Source organism: Copadichromis virginalis, linkage group LG4 (assembly GCF_057382275.1).
Source record: "Copadichromis virginalis isolate Kocher_CV1m ecotype Utaka linkage group LG4, C_Virginalis_male_GT1.1, whole genome shotgun sequence".
Taxonomy (NCBI): domain Eukaryota; kingdom Metazoa; phylum Chordata; class Actinopteri; order Cichliformes; family Cichlidae; genus Copadichromis; species Copadichromis virginalis.
This window is the reverse complement of record NC_140621.1, coordinates 19,420,037-19,441,537: the sequence shown is the minus strand read 5'-3', so window position 1 is coordinate 19,441,537 and position 21,501 is coordinate 19,420,037. Positions and strand designations below refer to the sequence as shown.

General features: G+C 38.6%; 4 protein-coding genes across 12 annotated transcripts in view; 1 reads left to right on the top strand and 3 right to left on the bottom strand.

Annotated features, from left to right (window-relative positions):
- The window catches only part of LOC146711256 (septin-9-like), a 92,443-nt gene that overhangs the window by 50,478 nt on the left and 20,464 nt on the right, over nt 1-21,501 (top strand). The window contains exon 1 of one of the 7 annotated variants that reach the window (XM_085454041.1): nt 15,490-15,554. The exons of the other annotated variants lie outside the window; for them this stretch is intronic. The gene's annotated coding sequence lies outside the window, so the exon portion shown is untranslated. Of the gene's footprint in view, nt 1-15,489; nt 15,555-21,501 lie in introns of those variants that run through there. 7 annotated transcript variants of the gene reach the window in all.
- On the bottom strand, nt 130-3,666 carry LOC146711259 (uncharacterized). The gene is made up of 2 exons (XM_085454050.1): nt 3,485-3,666; nt 130-2,554 (listed from the first exon to the last, which is right to left on the bottom strand). The coding sequence occupies exon 2, from the start codon at nt 2,548-2,550 to the stop codon at nt 1,825-1,827; it is 726 nt and encodes a 241-aa protein (XP_085310176.1). The 5' UTR covers nt 2,551-2,554; nt 3,485-3,666; the 3' UTR covers nt 130-1,824.
- Nucleotides 4,369-6,875, bottom strand: LOC146711258 (uncharacterized). 2 transcript variants are annotated; one of them, XM_085454047.1, is made up of 3 exons: nt 6,716-6,875; nt 6,127-6,182; nt 4,369-5,742 (listed from the first exon to the last, which is right to left on the bottom strand). In XM_085454047.1, the coding sequence occupies exon 3, from the start codon at nt 5,736-5,738 to the stop codon at nt 4,905-4,907; it is 834 nt and encodes a 277-aa protein (XP_085310173.1). In that variant the 5' UTR covers nt 5,739-5,742; nt 6,127-6,182; nt 6,716-6,875; the 3' UTR covers nt 4,369-4,904. The 2 variants fall into 2 exon arrangements, with proteins under 2 accessions (XP_085310173.1, XP_085310174.1); XM_085454048.1 differs by lacking the exon at nt 6,127-6,182.
- On the bottom strand, nt 7,591-10,146 carry LOC146711257 (uncharacterized). 2 transcript variants are annotated; one of them, XM_085454046.1, is made up of 2 exons: nt 9,970-10,146; nt 7,591-8,996 (listed from the first exon to the last, which is right to left on the bottom strand). In XM_085454046.1, the coding sequence occupies exon 2, from the start codon at nt 8,990-8,992 to the stop codon at nt 8,129-8,131; it is 864 nt and encodes a 287-aa protein (XP_085310172.1). In that variant the 5' UTR covers nt 8,993-8,996; nt 9,970-10,146; the 3' UTR covers nt 7,591-8,128. The 2 variants fall into 2 exon arrangements, with proteins under 2 accessions (XP_085310172.1, XP_085310171.1); XM_085454045.1 differs by lacking the exon at nt 9,970-10,146 and adding an exon at nt 9,381-9,400.

Genomic DNA, 21,501 nt, shown 5'->3' with positions numbered 1-21,501 from the left:
TGAATCTTGTTTGTTATAGCCCAGTACCTAACCAGGCCACACAGTTAATTTACTTTTTAAGCAAGACTAAAATATCAAATACAACGTTTGAGTCAACACAGTTGTAACACATCACATAAAATGACTGTCCCCAATTAAAAATACAGTTTAATGAGCACAACATTTTAAAAATGCAATACAATACCAAAACAGTAACACAACACGTCTCTGTCATTCATCTGTCAGAGTAATTGTCCGTTCTCCTCCCTGGATGAATCTGCTGGGAGTCACTACTGTTGATTAGACATGATTAGATATTTGACAAATACAAATGCACAATTTTTGAAGTCCACACACAAAATGTTGATTTTTGTGACTTGCTGTCAAAATGATTTATTACAAGCATGCTATAACCAGCCTGTCTTTTAAATCTAACACAAAATAAACTCATATAGTCCAGGCTAAAACAAAAATGAAAAAAAGATAATGACATGGTTGCAAATTGTACAGCAGAAACTACTATTAGTCATGTAATCAAACTCAGATAACTGCCCTGTTGTCCCGGTCAAGACAAAGATGCTCCAGGTTCTCTGGTCCTGAGCACAATTTTAGTTACTGATTAAACTATACTCTGTTGTTAGGGCTGTGTGATATGACCAAAATCTCATATCCCGATATTAAGACATCTATCGTCCGATAACGATATAAATCACAAAAATGTAACATTTTCTGTAAATTCTGTGAATCTCGGGCAGCTCGACTTGCGTGAAGTGTTTCCAGCTGGGCGTTGCGTACCTGGAGTCGAGTGTTTTAACTGATGCATGAAACTATACATTTTTAGACATGGGTTGTAACGGCCGCCGTTTTCTTTGTGAGTATTTATTACACAGCGTGCTGCGGGGAAAAGCCTGTTCTAACGTTTGAGTCTAAGGTTTATTTTTTAGCACCTGGCGGCTCGTTTTTTGCTTCTCATCCGTAAATAATCTGCTCTTTCACGTGATTCAGTTTATTTTGAAAAGTCTCAACAGGATGTTGAGCTCTATTGTGAAAGCTTTATGTGGAAAACAAAACAAGCAGACACGCGGTGGTTTTACCATTGTTGTAGCTAACGACAACGCATAAAAACAAGCACTTGTCTGTCTGTAGTGTGGTTAAATATAAGAGAAAGAAAGAACTTTAAGAAATTAATATAGTCACTACAGTGGTCGTGTCCAAATTTATGGGCTGCATCCTCCTGAGGACCCAGCCTTGGCGGTCTACGTGGGCCGGGTCCTCAGAAGGTCGGGTAGGCCGAAAGTAAACGGCTGGGGAAATTGGACGGTCTAGCTTTCTGATTAGCGTCACCGCTGTCTCGGTGGAGTTTAATAAACTCTGCCGTCTGCTCCTTGCCATCTAAATTATAACAGGACACTGGCGTAAATTCTCGACCGTCTCACACTTCTGTTTAATCAGTTTTCTGTTTGATGTTTATTCAGCTGTGTAAAAACCAAGGAGGAACCCACCCGGGGATTAATAAAGTTTTATTTTATCTAATCTAATCTAATAACTTTAATCTCAGCCAAACCGATTTACTCACAAACAAACAAAACACTGAAAAAAGCCCAACAATAACATTTTTAGGTTGTCTAAGTGACTTATATATTACGTTTAACCTGAGTAGCGAAAGTCCATGGTGATCTGAAAATGATGTGCCGGGAGTTGTGCCGTTCTCGGCGGCTTCAGTGACCCTCGATCTCCCGAGTAGCTATCGAGCTGGTAGATAGCAGATGTCTTTGAAAACGTCGAGGCACTTTTGCAAATATGCGATATCTTGATAAACAGAGCAGATATTTGATGTTTACACAGCTACTTTCTCGCCTGAAAATATGTTAAGTTTATTTTGTGACCCAGAAAGATTAGTATGAGCAAAAAGGAAATGAACAAAATGAAGACTAAAACAACCAAAGCGAACAACCAATCGTTCCAACCATTAGGTTGTCCATTTCTTCTTGTTGCAGCCTGTCTGTTTCCAGTGTCCCATGACTGGGACGCGTTTACACGATGTGTCGGTGAGTTGTCCATACGAGCCCTTCTGATCTCTCTTAGGAGGTTAGTAGAGATGAGGTACGTTTGTTCTGGATCGTACTCTGACCTTTGGTAGTCAAATGTCTGATAATGCTGTGTAATATAGACTTGGTCTACTGTCTGTGACTGCTCCCAGACTCTAATTATGATTCGGGCCCTGTTTCTCCTATGAGATGGAAGCTGGAGTGATGTCTGTTGATTGACATTGCCAAGAGTGTAGTATCTGTACCCCCTTGGCAATTCATCTAGCAACCCCTCAAAGTTGCCGTAATGATGTGAGCCATAATCACAGTGTGGGTCAAAGTTCAGTCGTATGACACCATTTGTATCAATTTCAATTTTGTTGGCAAACCAGCGGAGCAATTCTTGGCTCTCCATAGGTACCGATTGGCCAAATCTGACTGACTGTAGCTCACTGATTGAATTGAGCATTCGTTTTACAGCTGAAACTGATGTAAAGATCAGAAGAGCCACACAGCAGCAGATGATCTTTCCTGACATCTTCATCAGCCTGTAGAGAGATTTAAGTAGTTAGTGAATCCATGCATTTTCTGTCCTTACAAGGTTTTTTTTTTTTTTGTCTTTTTGTGTGACCTTTGATGCATATAATAGTTATGATTACATATTTTTATCACCATGCTACCATTTAAAAAAATTTCTGTTCCTAGTCTGTAATTAAGCATTAATCATTTGGTCGTACAAACACTGAAACAGGTTTTATTTACTTTTCCTGGTGAATGGTATTTTCACCAGGAAAAGTAAATTAAAGTTTTATTAAATTAGAGGGGGGGGGGGGGTGTTAACCCAGAGAACAACAAATGCTACAAAGTTACAAAATCATTTCTAAAAATGTCTTTTTATTTCTTAAATAAAGAGATTTTGTTTTTAACTTAAATTCAGAGATTCTCTTGTTTTCCCAAACAGTCTTAACTTCCTGAACAGGACCTGAGAGGAGGTAATGATAGGGGAGTGTCACACTAGTAACTCTTCATTTATAATCAAAACTTGTTTGACTTGTCCACTGATGCCTCCTGTCAGCTGCAGATAAACAAGAGGGCGGGATCACTGAACGGTCTGCTTAGAGTAATTAAACAAAGCAGATTTTGTTTGAGAGATTCCGAAAATGTTTTCATGTTGTATTAGATAAAGCCAGTTGCTAATCTTAATGAATTGTATTTCACTTTTTATTGGCCATGGCACTGGTTTCATGACACTCCCAATAACTGTGTCAGGAAGTTACACAAATTAAAATTCAAAGCTTTAATACTAATCCTGCAGACTTGCAGATCATATTGAATGGAAGTATGTATGCTTGTAATTAGTCCAAATCCACTTTGTTGTGTATGGAATATTTTGTCACTTGTGGAATAGATTCTGCATTAGAGACGTGGGTAAATTCCTCACCAGTCGAGTAAGGAATTTAGAAAATGAGGGAACTTACCTGTGTCGGTATGCTTCTCTCAGTCTGATCTATTTGTTGTGTGAGAGCAGTTTTAACTTCTTTTAGGTTTCGCTTTCCTTGTAAATAAATCCAGAGGAGCTTTGACAGTTGTGAAGAGGAAGTTGAAAAACAACTGTGTCCATTTGACTTCCTTCCGTTTTTAAAGACAAAAAACATTTCAGTATCTGGTAGTTTGGCAGTCACGTGTCTGTTAACAGCTGATTATTGGCCATTTATGAGCAGGCTTGTAATGGAAACTTTGAATATGGGCGTGTCTGCCTTGGGTGTCGAACTGTGACACTGCAGTAGTCTCTCCTGTACCAAATGATCACATATGAATTTCACACATTGTGCACATGTTTTTGAATTTGGTGTTTTCTTGAATGATTGTTGTTTTCTTAATTTAAGTTTTTATTGTTTAAAGGTGATCTGTAGTCATTATATAAAAACTTGAGATTATTTCTGTGTCCAAAAATATGTATGTGTCACAGCTCATGACTTTACTAGAGTAGATTGAAATATTTGCACATAATCCGTGTCTGCTTTTTGTTTGAGACTGGATGTTTTTGTTTGTTTTAATGCAGGTTATTGGTCTCTCACACTGGCTGCATTTTTGGTCTTTTGCCATTATCAGGACGTGTAGAAATTTACTATTACTTTTTTATTTTATTATTACTTTACTATTATATCAGCTACATTTTGAAACTTGGAAGACACAGATGGATTTGAATCAAGTGAATCGTATATTTATTTTAGGCCAGTAAGTCACCAGGGCATGCAGTTAGTTTTCATTGTGAACAATGCACATATATCTAATATGTGCATGTCTAATACAACTTTTGAATCAAGACGGTTACAACACATCATTGAAAATGACCATCTCACGCTTGAAAATACAGTTTAATGAGCACAAAAGTTTCAAGATTACAGAGAAAATACAAAAGCATCAGTCAAATACACTCTTAATCAACATGTCTGTCATTTCTCCATCAGGATTATTGTCCTTGAGCCTCACTGGATGAATCTGCTGGGAGTCACTACTGTTAGATTAGACATGAGTAGATATTGTACAGATGATGCACAGTAAGAACCATTTTGAGTAGCTAATATACAAAATATTGATTTTCACTGAAAGCATGCTGTGGGTCTATCCATTTAAAATTTTCAAACTTAGCACAAAATTAACTCATATTAGAGAGTAAAAATAACAAGTGAAAAGTGGAAAGTTTTATAACACTTTTACAAAATTTCTCATCAGTCATCTAGTGGTACAGATGTTGCAACTGGCTAATTGTTTTTTCCCAAAACAAGTGAAGACCATGTTCAAAATAAAGATCCAGATGGTTTTCTGGTCCAACAGTTACAGTTAGTTTGAGTCTATCTTGGAACAAGTTTTCTCTTCACATTGTTTACTCATTTTTTATTTGCTGCTGCGAACAAAAGAGAAAACAGCAACTACCAAAAAAACTGCAAACAACAAACGACATAAGAAACCTAGACAGTCTTGAATGTTGCTCCATGAATCATTTCTTCTTGATGCCAACTGGACTTGGTTACAGTAGGATTGTACTGGCCCAGCATACCCCACAATGTGGAACAACAGTCCGAGAGAAGCAAGGTGACCCCACATGTTTCTGATGCGTTCTAACTGCAAATCATTAGCCCTGCGTCCAAAGCGATCCCTAAGATACCTTAATGATATCATGTCATCACTGTCCATAGAAAACTCTCTGATCTCTCTTAAGAGGTTGGTAGTGATCTCGTACGTCTGATGTTGATCATAATCTGACCTTTGATGGTTAAATTGGTTATAATGCTGCGTGATATAGACACGCTCTACTTGTCGCACTCCAGATGCCTCCCTGACTCTAATAACGACTCGAACTCTGTTTCCATGTCCTGACTGGGCTCGGACATGAGGTGGAAGTGGGACTGATGTTGATGCATTGATGTTACCGATGGTGTAGTATGTGGATCCCAGCGATAGTTCAAACAGCCTCCCACTGTTGCCATAATAGTGGGACCCATAATCATGGTTTGGGTTAAAGTTCAGATGTATGACATCGTTTCTGTCAATGTTAACAGTGTTGGCAAACCAGTGGAGCAGCACAAGACTGTGGATCGGCACAGACTGGCCGAAGCCTACTGACATCAAATCATTGATTGAATTGAGTGTTCGTCTTACAGCTGACACAGAAGTCAGGGTCAGGAGCAGAGCCACACAGCAACAGATGATCTTTCCTGACATCTTCATCAGCCTGTAGAGAGATTTAAGTAGTTAGTGAATCCATGCATTTTCCGCCCTTACAAAGTTTTTTTTTTTTTTGTCTTTTTGTGTGACCTGTGATGCATATAATAGTTATGATTACATATTTTTATCAACATGCTACCATTTAAAAAAGGACTTTAATTTTTCTTTCCTAGTCTGTAATTAAGCGTTAATCATTTGGTCGTACAAACACTGAAACAGGTTTTATTTACTTTTCCTGGTAAATGGTATTTTCACCAGGAAAAGTAAATTAAAGTTTTATTAAATTAGAAGGGGGGGGGTGTTAACCCAGGGAACAACAAATGTTACAAAGTTACAAAATCATTTATAAAAATGTCTCTTTATTTCTTAAATAAAGAGATTTTGTTTTTACCTTAAATTCAGAAATTCTCTTGTTTTCCCAAACAGTCTTAACTTCCTGAACAGGACCTGAGAGGAGGTAATGATAGGGGAGTGTCACACTAGTAACTCTTCATTTATAATCAAAACTTGTTTGACTTGTCCACTGAGTCCTCCTGTCAGCTGCAGATAAACAAGAGGGCGGGATCACTGAACGGTCTGCTTAGAGTAATTAAACAAAGCAGATTTTGTTTGAGAGATTCCGAAAATGTTTTCATGTTGTATTAGATAAAGCCAGTTGCTAATCTTAATGAATTGTATTTCACTTTTTATTGGCCATGGCACTGGTTTCATGACACTCCCAATAACTGTGTCAGGAAGTTACACAAATTAAAATTCAAAGCTTTAATACTAATCCTGCAGACTTGCAGATCATATTGAATGACAGTATGTATGCTTGTAATTAGTCAAAAGGCATACGTAGTGCACGGTAACAGACTCCATGTCAAATCCACTTTGTTGTGTATGGAATATTTTGTCACCTGCTGAATATATTCTGCATTATAGACGTGGGTAAATTCCTCACCAGTCGAGTAAGGAATTTAGAAAATGAGGGAACTTACCTGTGTCGGTATGCTTCTCTCAGTCTGATCTATTTGTTGTGTGAGAGCAGTTTTAACTTCTTTTAGGTTTTGCTTTCCTTGTAAATAAATCCAGAGGAGCTTTGACAGTTGTGAAGAGGAAGTTGAAAAACAACTGTGTCCATTTGACTTCCTTCCGTTTTTAAAGACAAAAAACATTTCAGTATCTGGTAGTTTGGCAGTCACGTGTCTGTTAACAGCTGATTATTGGCCATTTATGAGCAGGCTTGTAATGGAAGCTTTGAATATGGGCGTGTCTGCCTTGGGTGTCGAACTGTGACACTGCAGTAGTCTCTCCTGTACCAAATGATCACATATGAATTTCACACAATGTGCACATGTTTTTGAATTTGGAGTTTTCTTGAATGATTGTTGTTTTCTTAATTTAAATTTTTATTGTTTAAAGGTGATCTGTAGTCATTATATAAAAACTTGAGATTATTTCTGTGTCCAAAAATATGTATGTGTCACAGCTCATGACTTTACTAGAGTAGATTGAAATATTTGCACATAATCTGCTTTTTGTTTGAGACTGGATGTTTTTGTTTGTTTTAATGCAGGTTATTGGCCTCTCACACTTGCTGCATTTTTGGTCTTTTGCCATTATCAGGACGTGTAGAAATTTACTATTACTTTTTTATTTTATTATTACTTTACTATTATATCAGCTACGTTTTGAAACTTGGAAGACACGGATGGATTTGAATCAAGTGAATCGTATATTTATTTTAGGCCAGTAAGTCACCAGGGCATGCAGTTAGTTTACATTGTGAACAATGCACATATATCTAATATGTGCATATCTAATACAACTTTTGAATCAAGACGGTTACAACACATCATTGAAAATGACCATCTCACGCTTGAAAATACAGTTTAATGAGCACAAAAGTTTCAAGATTACAGAGAAAATTCAAAAGCATCAGTCAAATACACTCTTAATCAACATGTCTGTCATTTCTCCATCAGCATTATTGTCCTTGAGCCTCACTGGATGAATCTGCTGGGAGTCACTACTGTTAGATTAGACATGAGTAGATATTGTACAGATGATGCACAGTAAGAACCATTTTGAGTAGCTAATATACAAAATATTGATTTGGCCTTTCACTGAAAGCATGCTGTGGGTCTATCCATTTAAAATTTTCAAACTTAGCACAAAATTAACTCATATTAGAGAGTAAAAATAACAAGTGAAAAGTGGAAAGTTTTATAACACTTTTACAAAATTTCTCATCAGTCATCTAGTGGTACAGATGTTGCAACTGGCTAATTGTTTTTTCCCAAAACAAGTGAAGACCATGTTCAAAATAAAGATCCAGATGGTTTTCTGGTCCAACAGTTACAGTTAGTTTGAGTCTATCTTGGAACAAGTTTTCTCTTCACATTGTTTACTTATTTTTTATTTGCTGCTGCGAACAAAAGAGAAAACAAAACAGCAACTACCAACAAAACAGCAACTACCAAAAAAACTGCAAACAACAAACGACATAAGAAACCTAGACAGTCTTGAATATTGCTCCATGAATCATTTTTTCTTGATGCCAACTGGACTTGGTTACAGTAGGATTGTACTGGCCCAGCATACCCCACAATGTGGAACAACAGTCCGAGAGAAGCAAGGTGACCCCACATGTTTCTGATGCGTTCTAACTGCAAATCATTAGCCCTGCGTCCAAAGCGATCCCTAAGATACCTTAATGATATCATGTCATCACTGTCCATAGAAAACTCTCTGATCTCTCTTAAGAGGTTGGTAGTGATCTCGTACGTCTGATGTTGATCATAATCTGACCTTTGATGGTTAAATTGGTTATAATGCTGCGTGATATAGACACGCTCTACTTGTCGCACTCCAGATGCCTCCCTGACTCTAATAACGACTCGAACTCTGTTTCCATGTCCTGACTGGGCTCGGACATGAGGTGGAAGTGGGACTGATGTTGATGCATTGATGTTACCGATGGTGTAGTATGTGGATCCCAGCGATAGTTCAAACAGCCTCCCACTGTTGCCATAATAGTGGGACCCATAATCATGGTTTGGGTTAAAGTTCAGATGTATGACATCGTTTCTGTCAATGTTAACAGTGTTGGCAAACCAGTGGAGCAGCACAAGACTGTGGATCGGCACAGACTGGCCGAAGCCTACTGACATCAAATCATTGATTGAATTGAGTGTTCGTCTTACAGCTGACACAGAAGTCAGGGTCAGGAGCAGAGCCACACAGCAACAGATGATCTTTCCTGACATCTTCATCAGCCTGTAGAGAGATTTAAGTAGCTAGTGAATCCATGCATTTTCCGCCCTTACAAAGTTTTTTTTTTTTTTGTCTTTTTGTGTGACCTGTGATGCATATAATAGTTATGATTACATATTTTTATCAACATGCTACCATTTAAAAAAGGACTTTAATTTTTCTTTCCTAGTCTGTAATTAAGCGTTAATCATTTGGTCGTACAAACACTGAAACAGGTTTTATTTACTTTTCCTGGTAAATGGTATTTTCACCAGGAAAAGTAAATTAAAGTTTTATTAAATTAGAAGGGGGGGGGTGTTAACCCAGGGAACAACAAATGTTATAAAGTTACAAAATCATTTCTAAAAATGTCTCTTTATTTCTTAAATAAAGAGATTTTGTTTTTACCTTAAATTCAGAAATTCTCTTGTTTTACCAAACAGTCTTAACTTCCTGAACAGGACCTGAGAGGAGGTAATGATAGGGGAGTGTCACACTAGTAACTCTTCATTTATAATCAAAACTTGTTTGACTTGTCCACTGAGTCCTCCTGTCAGCTTCAGATAAACAAGAGGGCGGGATCACTGAACGGTCTGCTTAGAGTAATTAAACAAAGCAGATTTTGTTTGAGAGATTCCGAAAATGTTTTCATGTTGTATTAGATAAAGCCAGTTGCTAATCTTAATGAATTGTATTTCACTTTTTATTGGCCATGGCACTGGTTTCATGACACTCCCAATAACTGTGTCAGGAAGTTACACAAATTAAAATTCAAAGCTTTAATACTAATCCTGCAGACTTGCAGATCATATTGAATGACAGTATGTATGCTTGTAATTAGTCAAAAGGCATACGTAGTGCACGGTAACAGACTCCATGTCAAATCCACTTTGTTGTGTATGGAATATTTTGTCACCTGTGGAATAGATTCTGCATTAGAGATGTGGGTAAATTCCTCACCAGTCGAGTAAGGAATTTAGAAAATGAGGGAACTTACCTGTGTCGGTATGCTTCTCTCAGTCTGATCTATTTGTTGTGTGAGAGCAGTTTTAACTTCTTTTAGGTTTCGCTTTCCTTGTAAATAAATCCAGAGGAGCTTTGACAGTTGTGAAGAGGAAGTTGAAAAACAACTGTGTTCATTTGACTTCCTTCCGTTTTTAAAGACAAAAAAACATTTCAGTATCTGGTAGTTTGGCAGTCACGTATCTGTTAACAGCTGATTATTGGCCATTTATGAGCAGGCTTGTAATGGAAGCTTTGAATATGGGCGTGTCTGCCTTATGGCAGGGTGTCGAACTGTGACACTGCAGTAGTCTCTCCTGTACCAAATGATCACATATGAATTTCACACAATGTGCACATGTTTTTGAATTTGGAGTTTTCTTGAATGATTGTTGTTTTCTTAATTTAAATTTTTATTGTTTAAAGGTGATCTGTAGTCATTATATAAAAACTTGAGATTATTTCTGTGTCCAAAAATATGTATGTGTCACAGCTCATGACTTTACTAGAGTAGATTGAAATATTTGCACATAATCTGCTTTTTGTTTGAGACTGGATGTTTTTGTTTGTTTTAATGCAGGTTATTGGCCTCTCACACTTGCTGCATTTTTGGTCTTTTGCCATTATCAGGACGTGTAGAAATTTACTATTACTTTTTTATTTTATTATTACTTTACTATTATATCAGCTACGTTTTGAAACTTGGAAGACACGGATGGATTTGAATCAAGTGAATCGTATATTTATTTTAGGCCAGTAAGTCACCAGGGCATGCAGTTAGTTTACATTGTGAACAATGCACATATATCTAATATGTGCATATCTAATACAACTTTTGAATCAAGACGGTTACAACACATCATTGAAAATGACCATCTCACGCTTGAAAATACAGTTTAATGAGCACAAAAGTTTCAAGATTACAGAGAAAATTCAAAAGCATCAGTCAAATACACTCTTAATCAACATGTCTGTCATTTCTCCATCAGCATTATTGTCCTTGAGCCTCACTGGATGAATCTGCTGGGAGTCACTACTGTTAGATTAGACATGAGTAGATATTGTACAGATGATGCACAGTAAGAACCATTTTGAGTAGCTAATATACAAAATATTGATTTTCACTGAAAGCATGCTGTGGGTCTATCCATTTAAAATTTTCAAACTTAGCACAAAATTAACTCATATTAGAGAGTAAAAATAACAAGTGAAAAGTGGAAAGTTTTATAACACTTTTACAAAATTTCTCATCAGTCATCTAGTGGTACAGATGTTGCAACTGGCTAATTGTTTTTTCCCAAAACAAGTGAAGACCATGTTCAAAATAAAGATCCAGATGGTTTTCTGGTCCAACAGTTACAGTTAGTTTGAGTCTATCTTGGAACAAGTTTTCTCTTCACATTGTTTACTTATTTTTTATTTGCTGCTGCGAACAAAAGAGAAAACAAAACAGCAACTACCAGCAACTTTTTTGTTCTGTTTTGTTTCTTTTTGTGGTAATTTGGTTCTGTTAAAATACAAAAGCTGATTATTGGTCATTTAATCCAAAGTCTGAATATGGGTGTGTCTGCCCGACTGCAGAGGTGAGGGACTGAAATTGCAGTCGAGTCTCTCGTGTTGTAGTTGAGTGAATTTTAAATAGTGTACACGTGTTTTTAATGGCTATGTTTTCATTTATAATTTGTTTACTTTAGTTTTCATTGTTTAAAGATGTTCTGTAGTTCCTGTCACCATATAAAAACTTTACGATTATGTACAAAGATGTTTGCACCACAACTCAAATTTTAAGTTTCATCATGTTAAAATAACTAAATATACACTTGCCAAATTTTTAGATATGCAAGTTTTGCACTGCAAAGCTGAGGCTGGAGACTGACCCATGCTGTTTTGAAGCTCGTGGAGCTGCTTCTACTGCTGCAACTCTACCAGCTACCAGCAGATGCTGCTGTCACACAGGTAGTTGGCCTTGCACCTGGAAGGTAGCGCCTGGAGCTGGAAAACATTTGTCAAAGATACGTTGAAGTCCACTGTATTATACATTAAGAAGCACAATACACAAACACAGAGCTGAGTGGCTCAGTGTCGGCATACACACACATCGGGTGGAGGAGGGTGAAGGAGCTGTTTTCAGAACCCTGAGAGGGCCTCATTCAGCTGTTTACTACAAATCCTCCTCAGTGAGGAAGTACTTCCTCTTCCCAGAGAATTGGATTCATGTGACATCTTCAAACCCCCCCCCCCCCCCACACACACACACCCACCCACACTGTTTCTATTACTTCAGAGGACACTGACCTACATTAATTTCCGGTAGATTTGCCCTAAAGTTGGCCCCTAAATGTTATTTACATTGCGAGTGTTTACTCTTCATCTCCAAATGGAAATCCAAGCGTCACAGTGTGACGGTGCACAATAGATTTTTAGGTTAAGTAAACTCACAAATGTTTACACATAAAGACATGCTCAAGTTTCTCCTTTTATCCTGTACGGAGGCTTAAGTATTCCTTCTGGGTGAGGTAGAAACACACACACACACACAAAGGAAACATTTAGTTTCTCCGTGGCCACCACCCACATCTTTCACATGAGCAGCATGAGTGTTGCAGAAATGAATAAGGTCCTTGCTGTTGATTTAATTTTTCTGTACTTGCTTTTTTGTTTTTTAGAAACCTCAGCATGCATGTCAGCTAACGAACCTTTATTTATTTATTTATTTTTGCTAGTGTCATTTATCAGCCTAAGATGGTTCATAGCAGAACTGTACACACACCCTGTGCACTGCAGTCTACTGAATACTGATTTAAGATGTGTTGCAGCCCTCTGTATTAGTCGTACACTACACTATTTTCCTGTGGAGGAAAAAGACAACCTGTGATGCCTTTAATGTAATGCGCCCAGTCAATCTATGGTTCTTCTGTATCTCTGTGTTATGAAAGTCCAACTGCAAGGAATACTGTCAGGGGTCAGCCAGGCAGCTTCATGCTCTGCCTGCCAGTACATGACACCATCTTGGCTCAGCGTGGCCCACAAACTTCAGCCCCTGACATCGGCTTTCTGTCTCCTTCTCCTCAAAATTAAGATTTTTTTTTTTCTTCTTTCATTTAAGAAGGCCGTGTCCCCAGCAGCACAGCAGCTCTGTAATAAAGAAGTCTGCCAAGTTATGTCAGATCAAACAAATGATGGTTGGCCCACGCTGCATGCATGCACGGTTCACTCAGGAGTCAGTGTTTTTAAGAAGAAAATCTGAAAGAGGGAATTTGTATCTCATAAAAAGTCTATTTTAGGCTTAAAAAAAGACAAGTTAATAGTGAGACCTTTGGAGAGCAGCTCCTGAGTGGCAGTGATGTTCAGAAGAGGAGTTTGTGTTTCGAGTTCAGAGTGGCACAGTTTTATGCACACAGCTGTTTACGTGACTTCAGGATGATGCTTTAGTCTTCCTAAATGTGGATTTTAATTTGTCTTAAGTCATGACCATTGCCCCTTTTTATTTAAACTATCTGTGGCTTGCTTCATCACTGGCATTGCTGCAATGCATATTAGGAGTGAAAAGCTCTGTTATGTCTTCCTATTGTATTATCTGCATAATCCACAGAAGAAGATTTCAAAGATGATTGTGTCGTGTTGGTGAAAAAAAGTGCAGCTGAGTAATAAACCAGCTCCTAAACCCATTATTAAGTGCTGTCAGAATTATCTACATTTCCAGTGTCTCCACTTTAAACATCAGGTTTTTATTGGGGAGATAAAGGTGAGCTTCAGAAAGAGTGAGTTGAAAAGAACGAAAAAGGTCAAAGAGCGAAAAGCTGTAAGAGAGACGGGGCCCCGAGTTTGGGGGAAATTGCAGGGTTCTCCACCCTGTAAAACTAACGACAACAAGGGTTTATTTTACGTCCATATTTGGTAAAAACCTGGTTTTTATCACAGTTACAAGTCCAGCTATGTTTGTGTGTCGGATTTAATGAATCGTGTGTTGGTATTGTGCAGGACTCAGAAGGTCCATATTGATGTTTCAGTTTCGTTAGATGGACATTGTTTAAAAGCCCTGGTTTATTTTGGCCTCTGAGTTTGAGTAATGACACGTCTCTCCAACATATTACGCCTGGTTTTTTTCAGGAACCTGACTGTTCGTTTCAAGGAATGCAGGTGTTGCCCAGAGAGAGAGTGTGTGTGTGTGTGTGTGTGTGTGTGTGTGTGTGTGTGTGTGTCTGTTCATGTGGCTGTAAGGTTAAACTCAAGTTGCTGCACTGGTGTGTAATTACACTTCCTGTGAGCCTGAAAACAGCTGTTCCCTTCCTCTTTAATCTGGCATGAATATACACACTTCCAAAGAGTAGTAATCAGCCAAAGTGATTGGTTTGTTCTCAGGTACTGGAAGATAAGGGATCAGGTGTTTTTAACATCTCATTTTGCCATTCTTTAGATTTCGTCTTTTGTTTATATTTTCACTGGAAAATAGTAATAGTTGTTGGTGTTTGCACTGTCATAATCAAATCTTTATTTTGAACATATAAGTAACAAGTGTCAATACGTATTAGGGAATAAAAGACAAACACAATCATTAAAAGCCATCATATTCAAGAGGAAAACAAGAACAAGATGTTGACCATATCCTGGTCAGCCATTCCTACCCCCATCTAACTCATCTTATACATCTGTTTACAGTATACAATCTAATATATGCTATAAATAAATATACCTGCCTAATACATGGATTCATGTTATATTATTTTATTGCTTTTCATACTTTGTATACATGTGGCTTTTATTGTTACTGTAACAGCATTAAAGTGTTTGTACATCATCCCTGTAATGTTTTTTACTGTTGAAATGTCTGAGGATATCTTATCCAGGCTCTTGACTGTTGCCAAACATTTCAGTTTAGTTGCTGTGGGATTATTCAGTACTTACAAAAGCTGCTTTAAAAAAACAACAATTTCCTGTGAATTTTTTAAAAAAAGGATAAATGTCATCATATCCCCTGCTCTGTCTGCTTGATTTCTTTGGCTTTATCTAAAACATTTTTACTTTTTTGTTTTTTCTTTTAAATGATTCGCTGTAAAAGCCAATATGATATAAAATTTTCAAAGAGGGGGAAAAGAAATCAGTGAGTCTTGATTTATGGAGGGTACTGATTTGTTAAAGGGACTGAGTGTTAGTAGTTTGACGTAAAGATGAGGAGATAAGGAGTCCAGACAAAGTAATTAGTTTTTTGTTTTTTAATGTGGGACTTGAGGAGAAGCTGGCCTAAAGCCTGCAGAGCTGCAGGCGCACGCACACACAGCTCTTCTGTTGTTTCTTTATCGCAGCCACTGACGCTCTGTCTTTGTCCGTTCTCTGCTAACATTTACTTTTTATCGCATTGGAAGTTGTGGGGGTGTTTTTTCCCTTTTATTTGTCAGAGGGAGGGTCGGGGTTATTTGAAGGAAGTGGGCGTGTGGTGTTGCCTTGCGTGCAGAGTCACATGACAGGCATGGGTGGGAGGGGCAGGCAGGGAGCTTCCAGAGCCACAGCAGAGTTTGGCCTCTCACTGGAGCGCTGCACTTCGACAGGGGACAGCTCATACACACAAACACTTCACACACGGTGAGTGCTTTGCATACTGGCAGGGAGCGCGTGTGTGTGTGTGTGTGTGTGTGTGTGTGTGTGTGTGTGTGTGTGTGTGTGTGTGTGTGTGTGTGTTAAAAATCAGTTGGAAGTGGAGGAAGGAAGTTTTGTCCTTTGTTCTCGATTTGTGTGTTTGTCTTCTTAGCAGAAAGAAAACAGTTTGTTTTTGAGTCCAGCTGTTCAAACGTGTAATGTTACTGATGTGTTTTAACCAAGCTTAAATATGCACGTGGCTATTAATTTGTTTGTTGTAAAGAAGCATGGCTGTGTATTTCACAGACAGTGCTCAGGATCTCAGGTTGGGATATTTTTCTCATTTTTGTGTGAGCATGCTTTCACGGATAATTACCATTGTTCAGATTTTGCATTCCCTGTCTTTCATCTCCTAAATGTTGTGCATGTCTGCTGTGTGGCACGCTTTGTAATCGATCTCTCTGTGTAATACACACACACAGACTCACACACACACACACGTCTGTTTATGTATCCAGGGGGATGTTCCATCATGTTCAACCCCATTTTTTTCTGTTTAAACTCCCAGTTTTATTTTTGTTTCCTTCCTCCTGACGTTGTCCACACACTGGACTGCTGTTGCTGACAATGACATATTACCAGGCTAAATACGTATGCAGAGTGGACAGTTAGCACCTCACACGTGGTTAGTAGGCTTTGATGTGCTTTTGGAAAGTACAGTGAAGGAATCCTTTTAGGAAAGTAGAACAGGCTAGCCTCGGATTAGTGTTTCTTTATGAGCTCTGTACAGATCAGGTTTCTCTTTCACTACTTTTTCTGCTCTTGTTTAAGCACTGACAAAGTGATAGTGCGAGTTCTTGGCTATGGGGTCATGTGGCAGCAGCTGATGACAACGCTGGGCCTCAGAATTTATCATCCAGGCTTTGTTATCCAAAGTTGACCTGGAGAATACAAGGAATTCCTCTCAGCAGCTAATATCAAACCGGTGGAAACACCAACCGCCCCTCACCTTTTCAGAAAGTCACCCGCCTCTGGTTTGCCTCAGAAACACACACATATGCGCGCACACACACGCAGAGCTGCTGAAAGGAGCTCTGTTGTGGCCCCTGTGCAGAACAGACTGTGGCCTTTCACCACTGTTTAATGGGAAGCTGAAAAGGTCATCGTTACCTTCTGCATCTTGCGTGTCTTTGTCTGTCTGTGCACATCGGGAGTCAAGAAGTTAGATCAGTAAGATTGTGTATCTATTTTGGAATTTAGCATCATGAGTTTGAAATGCAAAACATTTCATGAATGTAACCGGAGCTCTGTAAAATCGATAACATTTCATCTCTGTTGGATTCCCCGGGAGCAGATTCTCTGAATAACTGGTTTGCGTTTTCTAGTACATGTATGTGCGTTAGATGTTCACCACAAGAGAAGAGTGGAAAAAGGGAAACTGTCGTATTTTTGTTGTAATTTGTTGCATATAAATTTTGAGATGATTCAGTCGTCTGCAAGTGTTGATGTTGATAGATTAGCAATGAAGATGTTAAAAGAAGACAATTCTAAACTTACATAACACAATAAGCTCATGTTCCCTTTATAGGGAACGCTTTTAAGGTCTAATGTAACAAGTGTTTGGCTGTCTACACCTACAGTGACCTAGAAGTGTCATGCTGCCACACACGATAAATATACGACTTTAAAATCTTCAAAGGTGAGGAGATGATGGTGATTCACTTGAAATTAACTGAAGTAACATGTAAATATGAACTACTTTGAGTAAGGAGTCACATTTCAAGTTAAACTGACACTGTGACGTCACTTATTGTCCACTACACCCTTAAGCTTTGTATGTGGGTCAAACACAGTCCATAAATACTGCTGCTGAGACTTGGAGAGGACCCAGGTGACAGGCTTCAGCTCGCACACAGGCTGTAGACTGTGTCAGAGGAGTGCTGCTGACAGCATTTTTGATGGAATAGTGAGTTTGTGTTCTCTAAGGATTTGAACACCTTGAGCCTTCTGTCTCAATAGTGAAGGACAGCTGCCCTCTAAGTCCACCTTTAGTCAACTGAGCATTAAAGTAACATTGGTTAGTTTGTAGATAATTTGGTATTTATAATTATGTCTGTGCAATGTTAAAAAAGCAGAACTTTTTCAACTGAGTTCGCTGTACTTTTTTTTTTTTTTTGTTTGTTTAAATAACACTTCTTCTAACTGTTGTTTCTAAGGTGAGGCGTGTGCACGAACAGAGGTCAGATTCCTCAACCCCCTGCCCCTCTAGACCCACACTCACTGTCAGCTAACCATTTCACTGATACACTTTGACCCATTCACTGAGATTACATTGGTTCAGTCCACATGCTCTATTACTGTCAGCAAGTACCCAATAGGTAATGGATAACTAATGTATTATTTAGCCTAGCCACAAAGACGCTCACAAAACTGACAACTTCCTGATTCATTTTGCTTTCGTGTAAACTCAGAGGGTAAAGTTTAGCAGTTGCTTTAGGGTGGAATATTTTTTTGTAAGGCATGATCTGCTGCAGTGGAATGTATTTCCTTAACTGTAGATGTTTAGTTGAAACTAAATCAGCCTGAGCCTTGAATTGAGTCAATAAGTCTTCTTGCTTGCACTTGGGTGTCCGCACGGTAAATTGAGGCATGCATGCATTTAATAATGTATAGGTGAAACCTTACCTGATGCGCTCAGTGATTTGATTTTTTTTTTTTCCTTTTTTCCTTTCTTTCTTTTTTCTTTTGGAGCTGCTTGGTGTAAGAATTAGCTGAAGAGCCTAGAAAGACAACAGCTCTCTTGTGCACCACCACAGCTTAGAGGCCGAACACATTCCTCTGGAAGTCTAGACAAACCTGTGGGCTTCTGCTGTCATTACAGTAATTTACATTTCTCTGCTGTCTGCAAAGTAACCCTAGCTGCTGATGCTGCATGCTGCAAATACAAAGTTGTATGTTGTTAAGAGACTGATTATCATTGGTTTTAAGCATCTGCATCATTTCCAGGCAAATAGTGGCAGGTGACATAATCTCTCAGGCACATTTCTCCTGAGAGCTGAACGATGAGTCTGGGAATTCAGCTTTGTTGCAAAAACACTCAGGCTGTTGTGTTATTAAAGTCAGTGTTTGCACTGCCACCAAACCAATTTCCCCTTTTTATTAAAAGGCTTCACTGTCAGAGGGTGGGTAACTGGGTTTGTGTGTTTGTGTGTGTTGTAAACCCATGTGGTCTGGGGGTATCGAATTGATTCAATGCTGGAGGGCTACCGGAACCCCAGTTCAATGTAATTGAATACATTTTTATCGCTTCTACACAAGTTTCTCAGCTGTGTTTGCACCATCTCTTGTGGGAAATCAACCATAAAAAAGGCAGCTTGAGAATCAGTCGTTTTTATCACATTGAATAAAATAAAATTTGAAGCAGCCCGCACGCTCCTCAAGAGGCATCTGGGTTACCATCAAAACAAATCTAGCGGCGTTAAGATGAGACACGACTGCAAACCGCCTTCATCCTGTATGGGAATGTAAATGGAAGACAAATGCAGCAGATGTTTTTAACCAGCCCATAAATAGATTGTTAAAAAGAACAAAGATCTCAAAACCCATTTAGTGGATTAGTAAACCAATGTGTCTTTGACATACAGCTCCAAACAAGCACTTAGATTAACCTGAACTTGTGCATTTTATCGCTTGATGGGATTAATGCCTAGTGGTGGATACTAAATTATTGAGCTGTCATTGCTATGAAACAAATTAAGCCTGCTGTTACGTGGAGCTTGGACACAAACTCTTTCAATTTACCTTTTCAATCAAATATAATTAAGGTTATCTGTAGGAATTCACCAGCTTTGTGTTGGTGTTGATACAATGGATTAAATTAATATATGCGTGGCTGTTCCCTAAATTTTCCTGGATGCAATCAATCTGGATGAAACTTACTGTATAAACTGCCTACAGTTGGGAGTGAAGGGAGGGAGATGGAGCACAACTGAGGAGGAGAGTGGGGATGAATAATTAAATTAAATTAAATGCAAAGTGGTGTATAAACACAAGCAAGCAGGAGGTGTGGAGATCTTTCCAAGGATGGGATTTGGAAGCTGTTTCCAGGAATCCACAACATGTGGTCAAAATGCTAATTGATTATTAGAATAAGCCGCCTCAGATGTTTCAGCAGCCAAATCATGGCTAGTTTAACAAAGCAGTTTTCTGCTGTGCTAATGGGATCAGTTAGCCATTTTATCATTATAAACCCACATTGGGTAATACAGTGTAACACAGGGGCGATGCTGGCTGAGAGTTTGTTTTATTAAAAATCATAAATCATTTTGTGATGAATGGACCCATTAGACAGCAAGTGTCATTTACTACATTCTTGATCCGTTTCATGTAACGTTGGATAAAAACAAATCTAATTTCCTTTGAAAAACAGTTTTTGTGACTGTAGGTTTTGAGCAATTGTTTGGATCTTATCATCCGTAGCTTAGTGTTTGTTTAAAGCCTGGCATTTAATCATTCGGTGCAATGCTTTAGTAGAGAAAGCATTTGTGTACGTTATGGCTCATTAAAATAGTAGAAAAACTGTGGAACTGCCTGCATGTTGTATAAAACAGTTGTAAAAGTGAAGCGATGAAGGGAAAGATTTTGTACAATCAGTTTTACAGATGCCCTGAGTGAGTCAGTGTTGCAGATAACAAACACTCCAAGTTTCCATCCTTTTCTCTCTCTGGATTCCTCTAAATTCTACAGAGTTTATTCAAAGGGTCAAACCACAGGTTTGTCATGAGGGGACTAACCTCAGTGCAGCTCTTTCCAACCTAAACTGGGAACATGATCTCTGACCTGCTCACCACCCTGTTGAGATCAACACCCTGGACAGCTAAGCCATGGCTCAGTGGTTCTGGCCACACTGCATCTAAACATAGGCGACAGAGTCACATTTTTCTTCATACTCCTTTGTAGTTTTAGTGCCTTTTGAAAAGACCATCCAGTGAACAGGGAGATGTTTAGCTGGATTCGAATGTATTTGCATCTCAGTTTGGAGGCCTGTGTGTAGTTAGTGAGGAATGCCCCAGGCCCAAAACTGGAATAAATCACAATCTCTGCAATCCACACTTTTTTTTCCTCCCCTCCTTCTCCCCCTCTGCATGCCTTTCTTTGTCCTCCTCTCACTGACCTTATCTTGTTTACCTCCCCCCTACTCAACGACAGCCATCTTCCTTTTTGCTTCTCCTCTGTATCTCATGCCTATCTGCACACGTCTGCCTTTTTTTTTTTTCTCTCCACACTTCGGTCTTCTTCTTTTCCTTGTGTCTTGCTGTTTTTCTCTGAAATGCTTTGCTGCAGAGATGAGACTTCTGGCTATATTTACAAAAAAGCAAAGCAATCTGATGCCGCTGGAAGCAATAAAAGAGAAAACCTCTGTAGTGCCTGTAATTGAAAACAGCATCACAGTGAGTCACTCTGCTTTCCAATAGCTAAAATAAATTTTGTTTGTCCATGATGCAGGGGGGGCAGTAGAGCTAAGGAATGGCATGTCAAATGTGCAAGTCATCCAGGGGTGATTTATTACCACTAAGCAAGCAACAATGGAAACTGACATTTTTAAATGACCCTTAATTGTCACTGAAAAACAAATCTGACTCATCCAAACTGTGCTTTTGCTGTTTGATCAGCAACATAAGCAAACCTATTCCACAACTGTCATCGCATTTTCTCTCAAATGTAACTTTTGCATGCCCATTTCCCAGAGGTGGGACCAAGTCATTGTTTTGCAAGTCTCAAGTAAGTCTCAAGTCTTTATCCTCAAGTCTCAAGTCAAGTCTCAAGTAATGTCAGGCAAGTCAGAGTCGAGTCTCAAGTCACTGGTGTAAAAGTCCAAGTAAAGTCACAAGTCTGAAATTTTGAATTTCAAGTCCTTTCGAGTCTTTAAAAAAAACAACGAAAAAAAGCATGT

Bases quoted from the DNA above. Each gene is read 5' to 3' on its own strand.
- LOC146711259 (XM_085454050.1), bottom strand. From the start codon at position 2,550: ATGAAGATGTCAGGAAAGATCATCTGCTGCTGTGTGGCTCTTCTGATC.
- LOC146711258 (XM_085454047.1), bottom strand. From the start codon at position 5,738: ATGAAGATGTCAGGAAAGATCATCTGTTGCTGTGTGGCTCTGCTCCTG.
- LOC146711257 (XM_085454046.1), bottom strand. From the start codon at position 8,992: ATGAAGATGTCAGGAAAGATCATCTGTTGCTGTGTGGCTCTGCTCCTG.